At 54.3% G+C, this 16,620-nt stretch overlaps 7 protein-coding genes across 7 annotated transcripts; 6 read left to right on the top strand and 1 right to left on the bottom strand.

Moving 5' to 3' along the window:
* Window positions 1-56: 56 nt before the first annotated feature.
* On the top strand, window positions 57-2,462 carry QC761_101910 (uncharacterized protein). Its single transcript, XM_062873437.1, has 3 exons — window positions 57-484; window positions 546-594; window positions 660-2,462. Exons 1-3 carry the CDS (start codon window positions 414-416, stop codon window positions 2,259-2,261), a joined length of 1,722 nt encoding a protein of 573 aa, XP_062736462.1. The 5' UTR covers window positions 57-413; the 3' UTR covers window positions 2,262-2,462.
* Window positions 2,463-2,743: 281 nt separating this feature from the next.
* QC761_101900 (uncharacterized protein) lies at window positions 2,744-6,228 on the top strand. Its single transcript, XM_062873436.1, has 2 exons — window positions 2,744-2,982; window positions 3,279-6,228. Exons 1-2 carry the CDS (start codon window positions 2,855-2,857, stop codon window positions 6,175-6,177), a joined length of 3,027 nt encoding a protein of 1,008 aa, XP_062736461.1. The 5' UTR covers window positions 2,744-2,854; the 3' UTR covers window positions 6,178-6,228.
* Window positions 6,229-6,361: 133 nt separating this feature from the next.
* QC761_101890 (uncharacterized protein) lies at window positions 6,362-7,328 on the top strand (the record flags this gene model as incomplete). The annotated part of the gene is made up of 2 exons (XM_062873435.1): window positions 6,362-6,981; window positions 7,023-7,328. Exons 1-2 carry the CDS (start codon window positions 6,694-6,696, stop codon window positions 7,326-7,328), a joined length of 594 nt encoding a protein of 197 aa, XP_062736460.1. The 5' UTR covers window positions 6,362-6,693.
* Window positions 6,689-12,501, bottom strand: RAD50 (DNA repair protein rad50). Its single transcript, XM_062873434.1, has 2 exons — window positions 11,870-12,501; window positions 6,689-11,803 (listed from the first exon to the last, which is right to left on the bottom strand). The coding sequence occupies exons 1-2, from the start codon at window positions 11,990-11,992 to the stop codon at window positions 7,964-7,966; spliced, it is 3,963 nt and encodes a 1,320-aa protein (XP_062736457.1). The 5' UTR covers window positions 11,993-12,501; the 3' UTR covers window positions 6,689-7,963.
* Window positions 7,409-8,251, top strand: QC761_0001440 (uncharacterized protein; the record flags this gene model as incomplete). Its single annotated transcript, XM_062871746.1, has 3 exons — window positions 7,409-7,496; window positions 7,554-7,703; window positions 7,974-8,251. 3 exons carry the CDS (start codon window positions 7,409-7,411, stop codon window positions 8,249-8,251), a joined length of 516 nt encoding a protein of 171 aa, XP_062736459.1.
* On the top strand, window positions 8,507-9,442 carry QC761_0001430 (uncharacterized protein; the record flags this gene model as incomplete). The annotated part of the gene is made up of 2 exons (XM_062871745.1): window positions 8,507-8,821; window positions 9,119-9,442. The coding sequence occupies 2 exons, from the start codon at window positions 8,507-8,509 to the stop codon at window positions 9,440-9,442; spliced, it is 639 nt and encodes a 212-aa protein (XP_062736458.1).
* A 36-nt stretch (window positions 12,502-12,537) lies between the features above and the next one.
* On the top strand, window positions 12,538-15,859 carry WC-2 (White collar-2 protein light receptor). The gene is made up of 4 exons (XM_062873433.1): window positions 12,538-13,709; window positions 13,951-15,289; window positions 15,364-15,622; window positions 15,707-15,859. Exons 1-3 carry the CDS (start codon window positions 13,632-13,634, stop codon window positions 15,546-15,548), a joined length of 1,602 nt encoding a protein of 533 aa, XP_062736456.1. The 5' UTR covers window positions 12,538-13,631; the 3' UTR covers window positions 15,549-15,622; window positions 15,707-15,859.
* The last annotated feature ends 761 nt before the right edge of the window (window positions 15,860-16,620 follow it).

The following is a 16,620-nucleotide window of genomic DNA, read 5'->3' as shown; positions in this document are numbered from 1 at the left end:
CAAGACAAAGCTATGACGACGCTTCAGTGGCTGCCGGCGCCAGGCACTCCATGTTGCCCTCCGGCAGCGCAACTGCCAGCGACATAGTCGGTGCTGGCCAGGAAAGAACTTGAGCATGCCATTGTAAATATTGACAAGGAATCTAATCTTGAAAGCACTTCCTGCCTTGCAATTAAGCTTTATTGCCTGGGGTGCTCTTCTGCAGCCACCTGCTCTTCCTTGTTGCTTCCTCAGCGCAACCCACCAGAATAAGACGGCGCAGTGGAGATCCCCCGACAGAACTGGAGAGGTAGGATTCGCATTTAGCGCCATCCATTTTCCCAGTCGCGCTTTTGGAGAACCCAAAGTCTTGATCACGCGCCAAACCGCCGCATTTAGCTTTCGTCTCGCAACTGATTATCGCGGCTACCAGGATGACTGAAATGGATATTGATACTGGCGATGACCTCCTCACAAAGGTCGCGCTGGATGGGTCCATGGACTAGTGAGTATTCGTACAAGTCGGTCGCTGCATCTCGTCGGTCGCTAATACCTGCAAATCGCAGCTCTGCCTGGCCTGCTCTGCTGCCAGAACTGGTTGCGCGCATCGAGAAGGTGGGCTCATACGGCCATGGATTGTTCTCTAGACCATGTTGGTAGGCCGACTGACCTCTGTTTAGATTGCCATCACCGAATTTCCTATCCCCAGACTACCTCCTTCCAGAGCGCCTGTGCGACCACCGTCCCCTCGTCTGATTCCCCCGATACCCTCGTCCGAGCCGACCGAATTAGCCGTCGACTCGGTGCCTTCTTCGCAAGAAACCAACAAGGAGAACTCCTCCCCCATAGCCGCGAGGCCATCTGCCCCAGCGCCTCCGTCCACAGCGTCCCCGCCGGCGCCCGAAGCCCGAGCTGAGCCGCCAGCAACGCCCGACACACTTCCCAAATCAGTCCAAGATATGCTCGATGAGATCACTTCGGTGTTGAAAGAGAACTTCACCGAAAACCCACCTCATACGATTCAGCGCCTATCTGAGCTTGTGCTTCGCCCACGACAGCACTACAAGAGTGTAATAGCATGGCTCCACGCGCTTGATCGTGTGGTTCATGTCACCAGCGGCGCAAATATTTACCCGTTACCTGCGGCGATACCAGACATGAGCGGCATGGGTATGTCCGTTAACGGGAGCGCTGGAGCAACCTCGGGCGTAGCAAGTACGGTTGGCACGGACGAAGCGTTGGGAGGCGCACTGTTAACACCTATTCCGTGGTTAACCAGCAGAGTGAACGGTGGGCCTGGCAGCGACACCGGAAGCGAAACTGGCGGCTCGTCTCCTCTGTCCGCTAGTGGTATCACAGGAGGACCAGGGGCTGATCCCTCTCAACACCTGCAGCTTCAACAGCGCCAGTTACAACAGCGACAAGCACACCAACTCGACGGCAGGGTGCGCACAGAGAGTACCGAGACGATCGAAGGGCCCAATGGAATGGGAAGAATCGAGACAGTGTCCATTTCAGTCAATGGTATTCCCTCTACAGGCGCCGGTGGTGTGGGTGCAGTTCTCGCCCAGAGGGGCGTCACACAGGGCGAGCTCTTGAGACAGGAGCAGCGCGCCGGCGTGGTCCCCATCAGCCAATTAGCAAGACAGCAGCAAGCACAACAGCGAGCGCAGGCTCAAGCACAGGCTCAGGCGCAAGCCCAAGCCAACGGTTCGCCTGACGAGGATTCAGCCATGAGCTCAGACCCTGAGGATGAAGAAGAGATTCCTCACGCCAGGGGTCCGGAGGAGATAGGGGCGGAGGATACTGGCCCCTTACCAGCTGGCACTGGGCAATTTACTGTGGGGACAGCGGTCCTCGCTATCGGAGAATCCAGAGGTATCAACGTCGAGGCTGCCGTGGGACGGCCACCCGACCAAACAGGCCTGCCGGGATCGAAGGCTAGTGATAGTAACAAGGAGGAAGCTGTTATTCCCCAGAGCCCAAAGAGAGAAGCAACCGATGATTTGGAAGGCGGTGGAGCTGTTAAGAAAGTCAAGGAGGCCAAGGAGGAGGGGGACAAGAAAGACGAAGAGGAAGTCAAGAAGGATGCGGAGGGAGACTTGGTTCTACCAGACTCTGCCCCTCCGGCTTCTGAGACTGAAGATGTTGGGGATGAAAAGAAGAATACGGCTGGGAGGCAAGTGGGCGATAGTGCGGAGAGTTCGAGTTCCCCCAAGACGGAAAAAGGGGACGAGGAGAAGAATACCCAGGATAGTGGAGGTGATATCAACAGTGCCTAGAACTTGAAGCTATCAGGGGGCGGGGGCTCGTCTTGATGATGGTCGTCGAAAGTATGAATCAGCGAGTACCAATATGGGCATCTTTTCATCACAGTCTAATCGAATAGTCTTTTAATAGACAGAAGCATGGGTATTGTTTTTTTTTGGGAGGCGGATTGGGACCAAAAACAACGGGGCGTATTGCTGTCTTTTATGTAGGATAGTGCGGATGAATGCCAGATTTGATCGTTGTTCTTCTGGACTTGTGTTTTAATCAGCAGACGGCCATAGATGAATGATGTAGTTGGTATGTTGAACAATCAACAGCAGCCACAATTCTGTGCTCCTGAGCACATATCTCAGGGGGATTAGGGGGAACAGTGTGCAACGGACGGTGCAAAAAGGGCGTGCGCACGGTAAGCAGGTACTACGGAGGTTGGGGGGGGTTAAACTCTCCAACCCGTTGGGGTGTCGCCCCACTCCATCGCCCCGGTGCGCGACAGCTCATTTTCTACATAAACTCGCAGCTTCGGACAACCAGACGGGCAAAAGAGCTCGTTCTTTCGTTAGACGCTCAAGGTCTTGGAAATACAAACCAGGAGATAATCAGAGAGATGGGGAGACCGTCAAAATGGGACTTCGAACAACACAAGGACACGCTGAAGCGGCTGTGGGTGGATCAGAAGATGAAGTTGCCCCAGGTGAGGGACTACATGAAACTGCATCATCAGTTTGCACCTGTGTATGTTTACTAGACCTTTTCCTTCTTATAGCCCTTGTACCCCCGTGGCTTTTTGCTGTATGGTGGATTGATTGGGCGACAGCTCGAGACTGGATGCGCATCTGCCCACCATCTTGTCCTGTTTCTTTTCTCCTTTTTGTCCCGGTTTGCTTCTCCGTACTGCAGCTTGGCCGTTCTACGGAGTGTCAACCCTCTCGTTAATCACAAATAATAACTTGACACCACACCTTCATCTCACTCACTCACTCACTCCCTACTCGCGAAACTGGCCATCATGTTTTCTAACCCTCTACCAGTCCCGCTGCTTACTTTAAGAAATTCCACGAGTGGGGTTTTGAAAAAAAGTTCAATCCGATTCTAAAAGACGAGAAGCTGCAAGCCCGGGTCAGAGAGCTGTGGGCACAGAACTATGGCGGCGACGACATTCTTCGCATCACCAGGGAGGAGGGGTTTGAGACTGACAAGGCTGTCATCACGAGGATTAGGAGAAGGTTTGGCATGGTTTTGAAGATGGCTGGTGGGTATGGAAACCCGAAGCGGACATTGGCGAGGAAGCAGAGGGAGATGATGAAGCAGAAGGCAGGTCAGAAGGAGGGTCAGAGCCAGAGTGCTAGTGTGGAGAGGGAAGAGGATGATGATGGTGGCGAGAGCAACAGCGGTGGTGATGGCGAGTCTGGTGACAGTGATGAAGATGAGGATGAGGAGGGTGAGGAGGACGGGCCTGGTGAGGTTGAACAGCAACTGCAGCGAGTTCAAGAGCACACCAACAGCCTGAATAGCGCTCCGGCGAGTGGCTATGGCGAATCTTCTCAGACCAACACTACGGCTGGGGCATATCATGACCACTGGAATACAGTCTCGAACCAGCCCTACCGCGGTGGAATGCGTCAGTGGGATGACAACTACCCGTTGGGATATGCTCCTCCTGTACCAACCACTCCTACATTATCGACTGCTGCTGGCTGGGAGAACCAGCAGCAAGGGTCCTCGTTTCCGTCCCAGCCTGAGCAATCACAACAACAGCAAGACCAGAGTCAACAACAAGAGCCTCGACAAACTGGTTCTCAACCGCCTGACGAAGCAGAGCTTGCTGCCAGGAGGGAGCAAAGAAAACGACAAATCGAAGCGGAAGCGGAAGAGCTGTGGCGGACGAAGAAACGCAGGCGCCACACAAAACAATATGGCTTTCTCCCCCCTGATCCTGCAGGCCCCCCTCGCTATCCGTCCGAGACAACGCTTACAGAAGCCAAAGAGATCCTCCAGCTCGACAAGGCGGCATACCTGGGTATAAGAGAGAAGTTTTACAATATTTGCATGAGCCATGGAGTTATCAAGAAAACGCTCATGGGTCCCGAACGCTGGAAGCAGTTCAAAGACCGGCTGATTAGGGAGAGCTTGCATCTGCGCGCGGCCATGTGGGACCAGGAGAACATTGAGCAGAAGAAGTTGGCTGTTGAAATTATCTGCAACGACATCACCAAGCGCGTCCGGATCACACAGACCAAGGTTTCTGTTGCCGAGGCCAAGAGGCTTCTCGGGCTAGACCCCGATGCGGGGAGAGAGATTCGTGCCCAGCTGTACAACATTTTGGCGGTGGAGCGGTTTGGTCCTGTTCTTGAGGAAGGCATCGAAAGGTTTCGGGAGCTCAGGCAGAGGTGGATCGACGCGAATGAGGTGTTAAAGGAGGCATGGACTAATCAGGAGGACCCTGAACATGCCCGCAAGGTCAAGGCGGTCATTGCGCTTGGTCGTGATGCGGAACGGAGATATCACGCTGATGTTCACAAACGGGGTATCGATCCTCTGCGGCCGAGGAGTCCCACCCCTGAACCGACAAAGAAGCCGAAGCCACCGAAGCCTCCCAAGCCTCCCAAGGAGCCCAAGGTCCCGAAGAAAAGGGGTAGACCTAAGAAGGTTGTTCCTAGCGTTGAGGATCCTGGGAATGAGGCAGCTTCTTCGAATACGAATGCGCCTTTGCAGCCAGGTATGAATCAGGGTCAGGATTGGCCTATTGTGAGAGCTGTTGTTTCTGAGACTCCTGCATCAACACCGGCTGCTGCATCTGTTGTTGTTCCTTCTGTACCAGGAGCTCCGGCTGCAGCTCCTGCTCCTCGGCCACGGGGGTCACGAAAGAATGCTGTGCCCGCGCCAGCACCCGCGTCGGCACAAACACCAGAAGACCCGAATATGGTACCCGGTCTCAGGCTTCCTGCGAAGAATCGCCGAGGCCGCCCTTCGAAGCAATCTGAGGTACAGACGCATACACAAGTACATTTTGCTCCGCGCGCGGATGCAGAGCCTTCACCAAAGGATAACGACCAGGCATTGATGGATTCTCAGCTGGGTTATGGTGATGACTATGTTCCCTACGACACACCGGAACCATATACAGATGATGAAGTGCAAGAGGTGCGGGCGGCTGCGCCGCCGCAGCAGCAGCAACCCGAACAGGTCGAGCCCGGCTTTGTTGGTCCCTTGACGCTCAAGCAAGCGCAAGACCAGTGGTTGAGAGAACAAGCGTCGCGTCGACAGCAGGAACAAGCTGCTGCCCATGCGGTAGCGGCGGCCCCTAGTCAACAACAGGCACAGAACCAGGCGAGACAGAACCCACAGTCACAGCTTCAGCAGCAATTCGGGCAGCCCCAAATCCAGCAGTATCAGCAACCCCCGTTCCAACCAGCCACGCCCGGACAACCTCAGCAAGGTTCACTTGTGGCAAGTCTCCGGCAGATGTATCACCAACCTCATCAGCAGCAACAAGCTCAGATGGCTGCTCAACAGCCAAGAGCTCAAACGGCCACACCAGTTCAACAACAGCCCCGGATAGCAACACCCATCCAGCAACCCCAGCCACAAATGACAGCACCACTACCAGCGCCACCCCTGACCAAGGGCACCTTCCCGGTTTACTTCCGACTGCACAGCGCAATCAGGGGATTGTTCCCGGGGATGAGGCCGCAGTGGATTCATCTACTGTCATCACGCAAGTACAGCGACCTGAAGGCGGCGGCCGTGGCCAAGACTCTGGGAGCGATGTGCTACAAGATTGAGGGGATTGTCAAGGACGGGAGTGGGGGGGAGCTGCCGTTGCCGGTGACGGATGACACGGAGTTGGAGACGTATTTGGAGCATGTCGAGGGCAATGGAGGGGGGGCGCCGATGTTTAATGTTCATTTGTTTCCGGGGGGGATTTGATTTGGGGCTGGGGTGTGATGTTGTCAGTTGGGAAAGGGGATTCAAGTTTTTTTTGCTTTTTTTTTAGGGGGGGGGGGTTTTGCGACGTTGTGGTATTGGTGAGTTGGGAAGGGGGTGTAATGTAATTGGGTAGAAGGCCGTGGAACGGAGTAGTCATTGAACTATATTAGCATAAACTGAACCATTTCCATGAGTGCCTGCTGTTTACGAAATGCGTACGGGGCTGTTAAGGTGTGTCAACAGAAGAAGGGTTGGGGTTGGGGTTAGGACCGCAGGAACCTTGACGACCCTGTTCTGACGATTGTCCACTACCCAACCAGCCCCACACCCATTTCTCGCGACCGACTGCCAACTCCCCGCGATTATTCCCAATTATCCCAACCGGCGACTTTGTTTTGTTTTTACGACCCGACGATATCTCATCACCGCCCGAGAAGAACAAACAAACATCTCGGCTTCGTACGCAGCAACCAAACAATCTTATTATTTCCCAAGACACGAAATAAAGCAATTAAAATGTCCACGGCTGAGAACAACGACACAATGGAGCTGGACGAGCCCCAGCAAGAACAACCCGCCACAACAACAACAACAACAACAACAACCTCCTCAACCTACGCCAACACCTCAGCCATGCAAACACACACTCGCGCCACGGCCGTCCGCTCGATCGAAGGCTGGATCATCATGGTGACCAACGTGCATGAGGAGGCCGACGAAGAGGCCATCCACGACATGTTTGGGGAGTACGGCGAGATTAGGAACCTGCATCTCAACCTGGACAGACGGACGGGTTATGTCAAGGTATCTTCCCCCTTGCTCAAAAGGTTGGCTGACAGAAAAAGGGCTACGCCTTGATCGAGTACTCCACCATTGAGGAAGCAAGAGCCGCCATCGACGGGGCGCACAACACGCCCCTCTTGGACCAGAACGTGCAAGTTGACTTTGCATTTGTGAGGCCGCCTCCTGGGAAGGGAAACAACCAGCAGGGCCATAATGGGGAGATTAGAGGAGGTGGGAGATCTGCTGGAGGAGGTGGTGGTAGGGGGAGGGATAATAGGGGGCAGAGGAGTGGGAGGTCGAGGTCGAGGAGTCCGGGGGTGAGGGATAATAACAACAGGAGGAGGGATGATGATGAGGAGGACTTGTAGAAGGGACTTCCCAAGCAGTTTTACAGGACAAGAAGGGAAGATGGAGACAAGCTGTAAGCTCTGCTCTATAGAAAGCCGATATGTTTACTGCCTGTCTTGGGTCGAGAGATATAGACCAAGAGACGGAGGGCAAAAACACAGTCGGCATCCTGAGGCGGTTACGCGATGGTAGGTCTGTCTGATGTATGTTCGAGAGCCAACGCTGATCAAGATTATAGAAACCAGATTGCAAAAGAGTAATATCAGCAGTAGAGGCTCAGATATACACTTCACTGCTGGCCTGCGTTTACCCGAGTGACCTGCAGGGCAACATTAACTGGATTGCTGTTGAGTCCTTCAAAAACCCCAAGGCGTCACCGCATCCTCTTGCCTGCCGTAAATTCGGCATTCTAACCCCCCAATACAAGTCGTGCTTCGTACCCTCTAACAATTTCGAGCATCACCCCATCCAGTCATATGATGCGGGCTGCCTCACAATGTACCTCGGGCGAGCGTTGATCTCCCATATTATCCCCTTTTTTTTCCGCAATCACCTGTCCCTGTTCAGCTAAAGACACACGTTACCGTGATCAACTCCCAGACCCTCCATTTGCTAATTAATACCTCATCAACATATACATGCTGTCTACCCTCTCTTACTCGGAGATCCTCGTGATGTTTTCCACCCGAATAACACTGTTCTGCCTCGCGTTGCGCTCCACCCGGTAAAACGTGTCGCAAAAGTCCTGGCACCGCATGTGCTTCAAAAACTCCTCGTCGTGGGTGATGACAATCAGCTGCAGGTTCCCCTGCGACTGCCTCGCCTTGATGATCCTGTGCAGGCTGCTCGCCAGGCTGCGGATGTTGTCGCTGTCGAGGTTGGTCGTCGGCTCGTCCAGCGCGATCAGGCCGCAGTTGACGCCAAACGACTCGGCCAGTGCTAGCCGGATGATGATGCTCGCCAGCACCTTTTGGCCTGCCGAGCACCGCCCGCGCATGTCCATCTCCGTGTCGCCCTTGACCATCGAAACCCGATAGTTGTAGTTGCGCTTGCCGCCGCCTCCCGAACCGGCACCCGACTCTACGTCGGACCGAATCTGGATCGTGTCAATGTCTGTGCCTTGGTACGTCTCCCTCCAGAGCTCGCCGATGATGCGGTTGATCTCCTCCATTTTGAGAGAGTGGAATTGCATAATGGCATGGTCGAGAGCCATGGTGCCCCGGCCAAGGTCGTCAATAGCAGCCTTGGTCGTCTCAACCTTGATGTGCGATTCCTTGTACTTGGCCTTGGCGCCCTTGAGGTCAAGATCGTATTCTTCTTGCAGCCGGTTCAGCTGGTCGTCCTTCGACGCCACGTTGCCCATCAACCGTTCCCGCTCCGCCGTCAACAGGCCTCGTTGATCTTCGAGGATGCGCGCCTCGAGGCTGAGACGCTGGTAGTCTTCCTCGGCTTTGCGGGATTTGAGCTCCTCAATCTCCTGTTGAAGCGCGACACGCTCGCGGAGGTTCTTGCGGTAGGTGAGATTGTCGGAGATGTTTCTCTTCTTGGCGTCGCTGTTGTCAATCTCCTTATTCAGGTTGTTGATCTGCACGGTCAAACCCTTCATCTCAGCCTCAATGTTGGCAATAGTTGCCTCCAGCGTGGTAATGGCGCGCTGGTTGGAAGCTAGATTCGAGGGGCCGCCACGCTCGAGATACTCTTGGATTTCACCGTTAATCATCCTGAGCTCACTGACAGTGCCCCCGATAGCATCGCGCTTCTCTGTGACCTTTTGCTCCTTGGCCCGACCGTGTTGCCGCACTTCGTCAAGGGCAGAGCGTGCGGTGGCCATCTCGGGCTCGAGGGCTTCCAGATCATTGTCAGCAGTCTGAACCGACTCGCGAAGCTGCGCTTGTTCCTCCTTGAACCGACGAATTTGGTCTTGAAGACTCTTCTTCCGCTCAAGTTGCTGGGCCGCAGTGGCTATCTTGTGTCTCAACTCAAGCCTCTCCACCTCGAGCTGCGAAGCGAAATCCTTGAGTCGCTGTCTCTCGACAGTGAGCTTGTTGAGTCTGGCCTGGGCGACACGAGTCTGCTCCGCACAGGTGGTCTGCTCCTCGTTGATTTCGTCCGGACTGCGAGTGGTCACGCTTGAAGATTGCTGCGACCGCTCGACCTGCCTCTCGGCTTCCTGGATGTCTTTGTGATTTTGAGAAATCTTCAAAACATTCTTGCTGAGAGAGTCCATCTCCCGTCGTTGCTCTTCCGCCTTGCCAAAGGCGAGGTCCTTGTCCTCCAGCCGCCGCACCAGGTCTTCCTTTTGGGTTGTGTAGACATTGAGCTCCGCGGACAGGGTAGGCACCTCCTTTTCGAGACGTCCATAGGTATCATACTGGGCACGCACAGCTTTCAACTGCCTCAAACGAGCAGCGAAATCTGCCTTGTCCGCCTCCAACTCCTGCTTCACTTCATCGCCAAGTACTTTGGCAATCTTGTTGAAGACCCTCCTCTTTATGTCTTCCTGGTTGAGGAAATCTCGGTCGCAAAGGTTGCACTTGTTGTGCTTTTCGGCAACTGTCTTGACCTTGGTGTAGTAGGTCTTCATCTCTTCAGTCAACTTGAGATCGGACTCGATCTGGGCAAGCTCCGTCTCTACGTGCTTTGTCTGCGCCTCGTAGTTGTCGATAAGGGGGTGCTCAGGGTCGTTCTCGTCCCTCGTGGCACGTAGTGCTTTCAAAACGTCACGTTGGCAGCTCTTCATCTCTGTTAAAAGCTTGGTGTACCGGTCCCGAGTGGTGGACAGCCTGTACTCGACCTGCTTGAGTTCTTGCTGCGTGGCGTCTTTCTGTTTTCTGGCTTCGGCAACAACACCGTCCTGCTTTCTCAAGGCGCTCTGAAATTCAGCTTCGACAGTGTCCGGTGTCCAGTTTGTGCCCAGAAGCGCCGACAGCTGCTCAGACCAGGTATTCTTGAGAATATCAAGATCGCGCCGTCGGTCAGTCAGCTGCTTCTTGCGCAGATCAAGCTGTGCACGCTCAGACGCCAGTCTGGTGCATTCAACCAGTTCCCGCCCGAGCTTGGCAGCTTGAGTTTCCAGTTGCCAGATCTCATCCTGGACCTTTTTGATCTGGTCGTCGAGGTCCGAAGATTGTTCGTCGGTCTTTGCTGCCTCAATCCTTGCCTCGACTTCTTTCATTTCTGCACGAAGAGCAGCCTCAGAGCCCTCGTCCACGTCGAGAGAACCAAGCTCGCCTTGAACGGTGGCCGACTCCCTCCCAATAGCCATGATGCGTTGTTTTGCTGAGGCCCGATCCCGGTTCAGTGATTGTTTCCGGCCTTCAAGCTCAGCAATGACAGAGCTCTTCTTGTCCAGTTCTTCAGCATTGCTCTTCTGGAGCCGCTCCAGCTCGCGCTTTTTGTCGTTGAGGGCCTTCTGGATACGTTCGTAAAAAGACTCGATCAGATCACCGTCCAGGTCTCCATCGTAGCCGCGAATCTCGTGGCGCTCGGCCGCCTCGTGAACCATTCGATCTCTTGTGGCCAGTTGGCGCTCATACTTGTCCTTATCGGATTGATGTTTGCCCTGTTCGGCAACTTTGGCCGTATGCCTGTCCCGAGACTGCTTTAGATCCGCTTGGAGCTCCTGTTGCTGTGCCTGCTTCCTATCTCTGTCGGCCACAGTCCTCTCTATTGTCTGCGCATACTCAGCCAGAGTGTTCCGCAGTACATCATCACTATCCGGCAGTTCTTCGATACGGCTCCGTAGTTCCCTGATAGCTTCGCTCTTGTATTCGAGCTTCTCGGTCTTGTTTTGCAGGTCGTTCACAATCTTCAAGAAACTGTTGGCCTGTTCGTGCTTGTCCTTGATTTCCTTGGCCTTGGCTCCCATTTGCTTGAGGATATCGCTGCATTTTGTCTGCGCTTCTTCAATCTCCTGGCTCATTTGTATTATGAGCCTGCCAACCTTGTCGGCTCTCTCCTTGTTGACCTTGTCTTGCGTCTCTTGAATTTTCAATTCTCGCAGCTCTTCTCCCTTTCTCTTGCGGAGCACTTTCAGATTGTCGATTACCTTGGTGTATTTCATGGCCTCGAAAATTTCATCGAACCGCTTCTTCAGAGCCGAGGGTTCGCTCATGGGCCACATGGACTCATCCTGGTGGCAGAAAATGACGGCCTCAAGCACGGCTGGCGAAACACCAAGCTTCTCTGGGACCAGCTTGTCCAGCTCCATTACTCTGGTGGAAATGACATGACGGTCCGAGGATTTTCCTCCAGCCTGGCCCCTCAGAAGAAGACTGCCTTCCAGCGTCTTCATCGATCTTGTGGTCTTTTTGACTGTCAATTGCACATTGCGAGTCAAGACATACTGCTCTCCTATGGTTGATCTGAACGACACCTTGACCTGGGCGCGCACATCCTTTTCGCCTTCCAGCTCAGGCTCATGGATAAAGGCACCGCCTTTACTGTTGGGCGGGAGCTCACCCGTGGTGGCATATTTGAGGCATTCAATCACAGTCTAAACCACATCATCAGCATCGACGCCATGTTGTTAGCACGGAATAACGGCAACGCAGAGACCCACCGTCTTGCCCGAACCATTGTACCCGACAATTAGGGTGAGCGGTGTGTTAAAAGCGATGGCCTGCTGCTCATGGGGACTAAATGAGCGCACGCCCAAGATGGACAGCTTCTCGATCCTCGACATGGTGTTTCTCGCGTAGGGATCGAGGGTCGAAACAAGTCAACCTAAATCATACGATGAAGGGTCCCACGCGCTAGAGATCGTTGGCTGATTTTATGCATGCAGCGTGGTAGGTGCCTCTTGGCTTGAAGAAAATATCTTGGGAGGAGGGTTGCGAGAATATGCGATGGAGTCCTGCGTGATGTGGAAGAAGCCTCTTGGATGGGAAAGGCCATCCCTGACGTCTGCTGGGCTAGGTAGATGCAAAGCGCGTACCTGTCGCGGTCTTTGGCAGAGGCAAGGGTTGCGAAACACGTCCTCACGTGGGATCTGAGCTCAGTGGAAATCAGGCAGCACTGAGCAACCAGGTAGGCGAGTGCAAGGACAGACCCCGGAGGAGCGGCCTCAGCTCCGTGTACGTTTTTAAAGGTACCGCTGACAAAGAGAGGAGGGGTTGGTATCTCTGAACCCCGCATGCGCCAGAGCACATGATCCTAGGCTCAAGGCTTCGTTGAAGATCACCATGGACACCCAAAAAAGAAAAGAAAAAAAAGAACCCAAGAATAATTCGTAAAACCACAGGTATAGGTTCTGCACGTGGACTTCCCCGAATCCGGTCAGCAAGGACCAACCGTGAATGCCACGGCGCTGGCTGGGCGGCCGTATCCCCCAATCAATAATTCGGGCTCTCGGAGGTGCCACAGGGACGCCGGAACCCTTCTCTGTACTGCCTTATACAGGCCAGATGATGTCAGTTTTGCTAGAGCTACACTTACGATTGCGGCCCTGGAAAAGTCCCTGCTCATCACAAACACACTCTCACACACTCTCACACACTCCCGGCCTGCCAGGTGCCTGCGGTGCCTCTTCCGCCACGGGGTCGGCAAGGTTCATGAGGTCTCTGGTCTATATAGAGATACAGACAGCATCTTGGGGCGAGTCTCGCTTCGGCTGCGCTGACGTCTCTTCCCCGAGTCTAGACCGCTACAGATTGGAGGGAATATCTCGCAACCAGTCAGCTCCAGTCAGGGCACCACTGGGCATTCTGTCGGCAGGGTTTAGCGTCGTCACCCGAGTCCCACGTCGAGGACACACCATCCTGGTCACGGTTCTGACGTTGAGCGGTGGCAGGCCTGGCAGCTGAAGCTCAGGCCATGTCTGGGGGGGGGCAACGGGGGGGCGAGGGGTCCGCTGCGAAAGAGATTCCCATCCTGAATTGAAGGAATCCCATCCTCCCTAAAAAGGGTTCCCGCGGCCGAGTTTTTGCTTTGCTGCTGCATCATCAAACCAGGTGTTGTCTCCCCTTTTACAGCCAAACCTTGGCTGTCGCCCTTATATCCTACCTATCTTCCCGGCTTATTATTCGTCTCAAATCAACCTACCTCTCGCCAATCTCGCATATACTCATATACTCGGACGGTGGTGTCGTTGATGTTTTTTTGACCCCTCAACACACCCGACAAAAGTTCTACTTGTCTCGCGACCCGGCAATGTGCAGCGCCAGAAGGGGTCCTCATCGATGCGCTGCTGCGTTGCTTTACATTATTTCCTAGTCGGTCAACTCGCAGCCTCCCCCTAAAAAGAGAGCCTACGAACCATACACCCCTGCTGCGACCCAGCAGCAAACCACACCACTCACACCAACTATTCCGTACTATTTACCATGTCTCACGGGCCTCCTCCCTCTCTGTCGGGGAGCAACTATTTTGGCTATGGCACGGGCTCCGTGAGCGGCGTTACTGTGAGCAACTACTACTCTTGACGTTTTCGCAAGCAACAACAGCAAAAACTCTTGTCCTCTAATTTTGTTTCTTTGTCTTTGTTCTCATTTTCGCATGTCACGTACCTATACCTATACCTGTACCTGTACCTACCTATACCTTGTCTTCATCCGATCACCATCACCAAGCTTGAGATCCTCCAGCATATGACGAAAATAGTACTCACCCCACACTGACGCCTGTGGCCGATTGGTCGTGCAGATGAGCGGTGATCCGAACGACATGATGTCGCTGCTGGACAGTTCCATGTTTCCCCCGTTTGACGACAACATGTCCATGAGCCTCGACGCCCAGCAGCCTTTCAACCCCTCAGGCCCCGCCGCCGTACAGCCCTCCCCCTCAGCAGGCTTGGCGCCGTCGGTCGACCTGCCCTTCTCCCCGGACGACTCGTCATCCACCGCAAACGTAGGCGGCGGCGGAGGAGGAGGAGTCGGGCCCGGCGCCGGCCCCCTCCCCGTCGCGACGTTGGGATCCGGAAGTGGGGGTGGGAGTGGCGGCTCCAACACCACGGCCAACACGGTCACCGAGTTCACCAAGCGCCGCAACTGGCCCGCCAAAGTCGTAGAAGAGCTCCAGGACTTCCTCCACATCCTCGACGCCAACGGCCGCATCAAGCATGTCTCCCCCAGCGTCGAGAAACTCACGGGCCACAAGCCTGCCGACCTCCTCGACGTCTTCCTCAAAGACCTGATCCACCCCGACGACGTCGGCGTCTTTACCTCGGAGCTCAACGAGTCTATCGCCTCGGGCTCCCCGCTCCGATTGTTCTACCGCCTCCGAAAATCCGACAACAAGTACGCCATCTTTGAGTCCGTCGGCCACGCCCACATCGCCGCCGCGAAGTTCGCGCCCAACCCCAACAACCAATCCCCCTTTTGCCAGGCCGTCTTTATGATGTCCCGTCCGTACCCGACCAAGAACGCCGGGTTTTTGGACTCGTTCCTGGAGCACAAGATTGAAAACGAGCGGCTCAAGCGCCGGATAGCGGAGCTCAAGCGGGAGGAGCAGGACGAGGTGGAGGAGTCGCACCGCACGTGGCGGCAGAGTCAGGAAGGAAGATCGGACATCACCCCTTCTGACGCGGACACGTCCCCTTTCTTTGGTGGTGGGGGCGCCAGGCCGACGGCCACGTCGCCGCTGTACACCATGTCTGGGAATGCCGCCGCCTCGACCGACATGCCGCCTCCCAACTTGCCCGCGAGCGCCAGCGCGGCTGCGGCTGCTGCTGCCGCGGCGGCGGCGGTGAGTCTGACGAGGGAGGCGCTGGAGGGGATGACGGGGAGCAACAGGCCGGATTCGATCAGGGACAAGATGGCGCGGTACGAAGGCGGGACGCACGTGGACACGATCGAGATGCTTACCGGGTTGCGGTACCAGCAGGGGGAGAGGAGCAGGGGGATCACGACGGGGAACGCGAGCCCGACGCTGGTGAAGGGGGATGCCGGGATCGCGATACCGGCTGACAGGGACCCGAGGGGGGGAGGGGGGGATAAGAAGAAGAAGTTGAAGGTGACGGAGGAGTATGTTTGTACCGATTGCGGTAGGTATCTTCTCTTTCATTTCTGTCTTTTCTTTTTCTTTCTATCTACGGTGAACTGATTTTTATGACGCTAGGAACGCTTGACTCGCCCGAATGGCGCAAGGGACCCAACGGTCCAAAGACGCTCTGCAACGCCTGCGGTCTGAGGTGGGCGAAGAAGGAGAAGAAGAAGAATAAAGACAATAGCAATAACAGCAATGGGGGGACCGGTAATGGCAACAATGGTGGTGATCATCATCAGATTGAGAATGTTGGTTAAACACACACAAACATCTACCTGCGAACTCGTCACAATCGGTTATGGTGTTTTGTGCAACCCCTCCCTTCGCTTCAGTTTGGTGGGTGAGAAAAAGTGAAAAAGCAAGGCAGGATGCATGCAGGGTCTTTCTTTTTCTTTCTTTTCTCTCATCACTTCAGCAGTGTCATTTTCCCTCTTTTATGGGAGGGATGAATGGATGGAGGGGTTAGTTGGGTGGAATGAGTTTTTCTTTTCCTTTCATAGATAGAAGGGTTTCTTTTCTCTGGGCGGTAGGAAATATATCATGGAGGGGTGGGGGTTGTGGGAAGGGGAGGCGTGTGATTCGGTACACACGCACACTCGATGGTATTCCGGGTATGGAAAGGAGGGAAGGAAGGGAGGGAAGGAAGGGAGGGAGGGAGGGGTAGGGGGTTATTTATTTATGGTATATTACGGGGGGAATTTGTTTGTTGCTGTTGTTGTAGTTGAAAGCCGTCTGTCTGCCTTGTTGTGGGGAGGTTGGAAGGCATCATTATCTGGGTAATATATATATATATATATATATATATATATATATAATTTAAATGGGGGTCGATGGTGGTTGCTTAGCAAGTCGTTATGTGGTGTCTGTTGCGATTTTATGATTATGAATTCTGGGAGATACTGACCTACCTACCTTCACCAAGGGGTATGGTGAAAGGAGCGATCCCCTTTTAGCCATGGGCTGCTTGCTGGCAATAAAATTGGCTGTGTGCAAGGCATGGTGTAGCCAGTGTAAGACAAGAAGCAGGAACTCGGCTGGTTTTCTTCTTTCCTTTGCATACTTTGGCGTCTCACAGTCTTTGCAGGGAAGGTGTCTGGAACATGGACACGAGGAGGAAAATTTTGCAAGGTTCTTCCTTGCTAGAATGACCTTGTGTGGTAGCAGTTGAATATTGGATGAGATCTGAGTTGGTGTCGATGGAATTCAGCGTGTCGTAGGTAGCATGTTCAGTTAAATTACATTACAAGGAAATCCCCGAGAATAAGATCTACTACGTATACAGGTTTCCTAGCTACTATTTCCCCTTCCCCCTTCTCAACCTCCAAGAAA

Source organism: Podospora bellae-mahoneyi (genome assembly GCF_035222275.1).
Source record: "Podospora bellae-mahoneyi strain CBS 112042 chromosome 1 map unlocalized CBS112042p_1, whole genome shotgun sequence".
Lineage (NCBI taxonomy): Eukaryota > Fungi > Ascomycota > Sordariomycetes > Sordariales > Podosporaceae > Podospora > Podospora bellae-mahoneyi.
This window is presented reverse-complemented; position numbering and strand designations above follow the sequence as displayed.

Excerpts from the sequence above, each read along its gene's own strand:
- QC761_101910 (XM_062873437.1), top strand. The coding sequence starts at position 414 with ATGACTGAAATGGATATTGATACTGGCGATGACCTCCTCACAAAGGTC. Across the intron at positions 485-545 it reads CTGGATGGGTCCATGGACTA|CTCTGCCTGGCCTGCTCTGC; the intron begins GTGAGTATTCGT and ends TGCAAATCGCAG. Across the intron at positions 595-659 it reads TGGTTGCGCGCATCGAGAAG|ATTGCCATCACCGAATTTCC; the intron begins GTGGGCTCATAC and ends ACCTCTGTTTAG.
- QC761_101900 (XM_062873436.1), top strand. The coding sequence starts at position 2,855 with ATGGGGAGACCGTCAAAATGGGACTTCGAACAACACAAGGACACGCTG. Across the intron at positions 2,983-3,278 it reads CATCATCAGTTTGCACCTGT|TCCCGCTGCTTACTTTAAGA; the intron begins GTATGTTTACTA and ends ACCCTCTACCAG.
- RAD50 (XM_062873434.1), bottom strand. The coding sequence starts at position 11,992 with ATGTCGAGGATCGAGAAGCTGTCCATCTTGGGCGTGCGCTCATTTAGT. Across the intron at positions 11,804-11,869 it reads ACAATGGTTCGGGCAAGACG|ACTGTGATTGAATGCCTCAA; the intron begins GTGGGTCTCTGC and ends GATGTGGTTTAG.
- WC-2 (XM_062873433.1), top strand. The coding sequence starts at position 13,632 with ATGTCTCACGGGCCTCCTCCCTCTCTGTCGGGGAGCAACTATTTTGGC. Across the intron at positions 13,710-13,950 it reads GCTCCGTGAGCGGCGTTACT|ATGAGCGGTGATCCGAACGA; the intron begins GTGAGCAACTAC and ends TTGGTCGTGCAG. Across the intron at positions 15,290-15,363 it reads GTATGTTTGTACCGATTGCG|GAACGCTTGACTCGCCCGAA; the intron begins GTAGGTATCTTC and ends TTATGACGCTAG.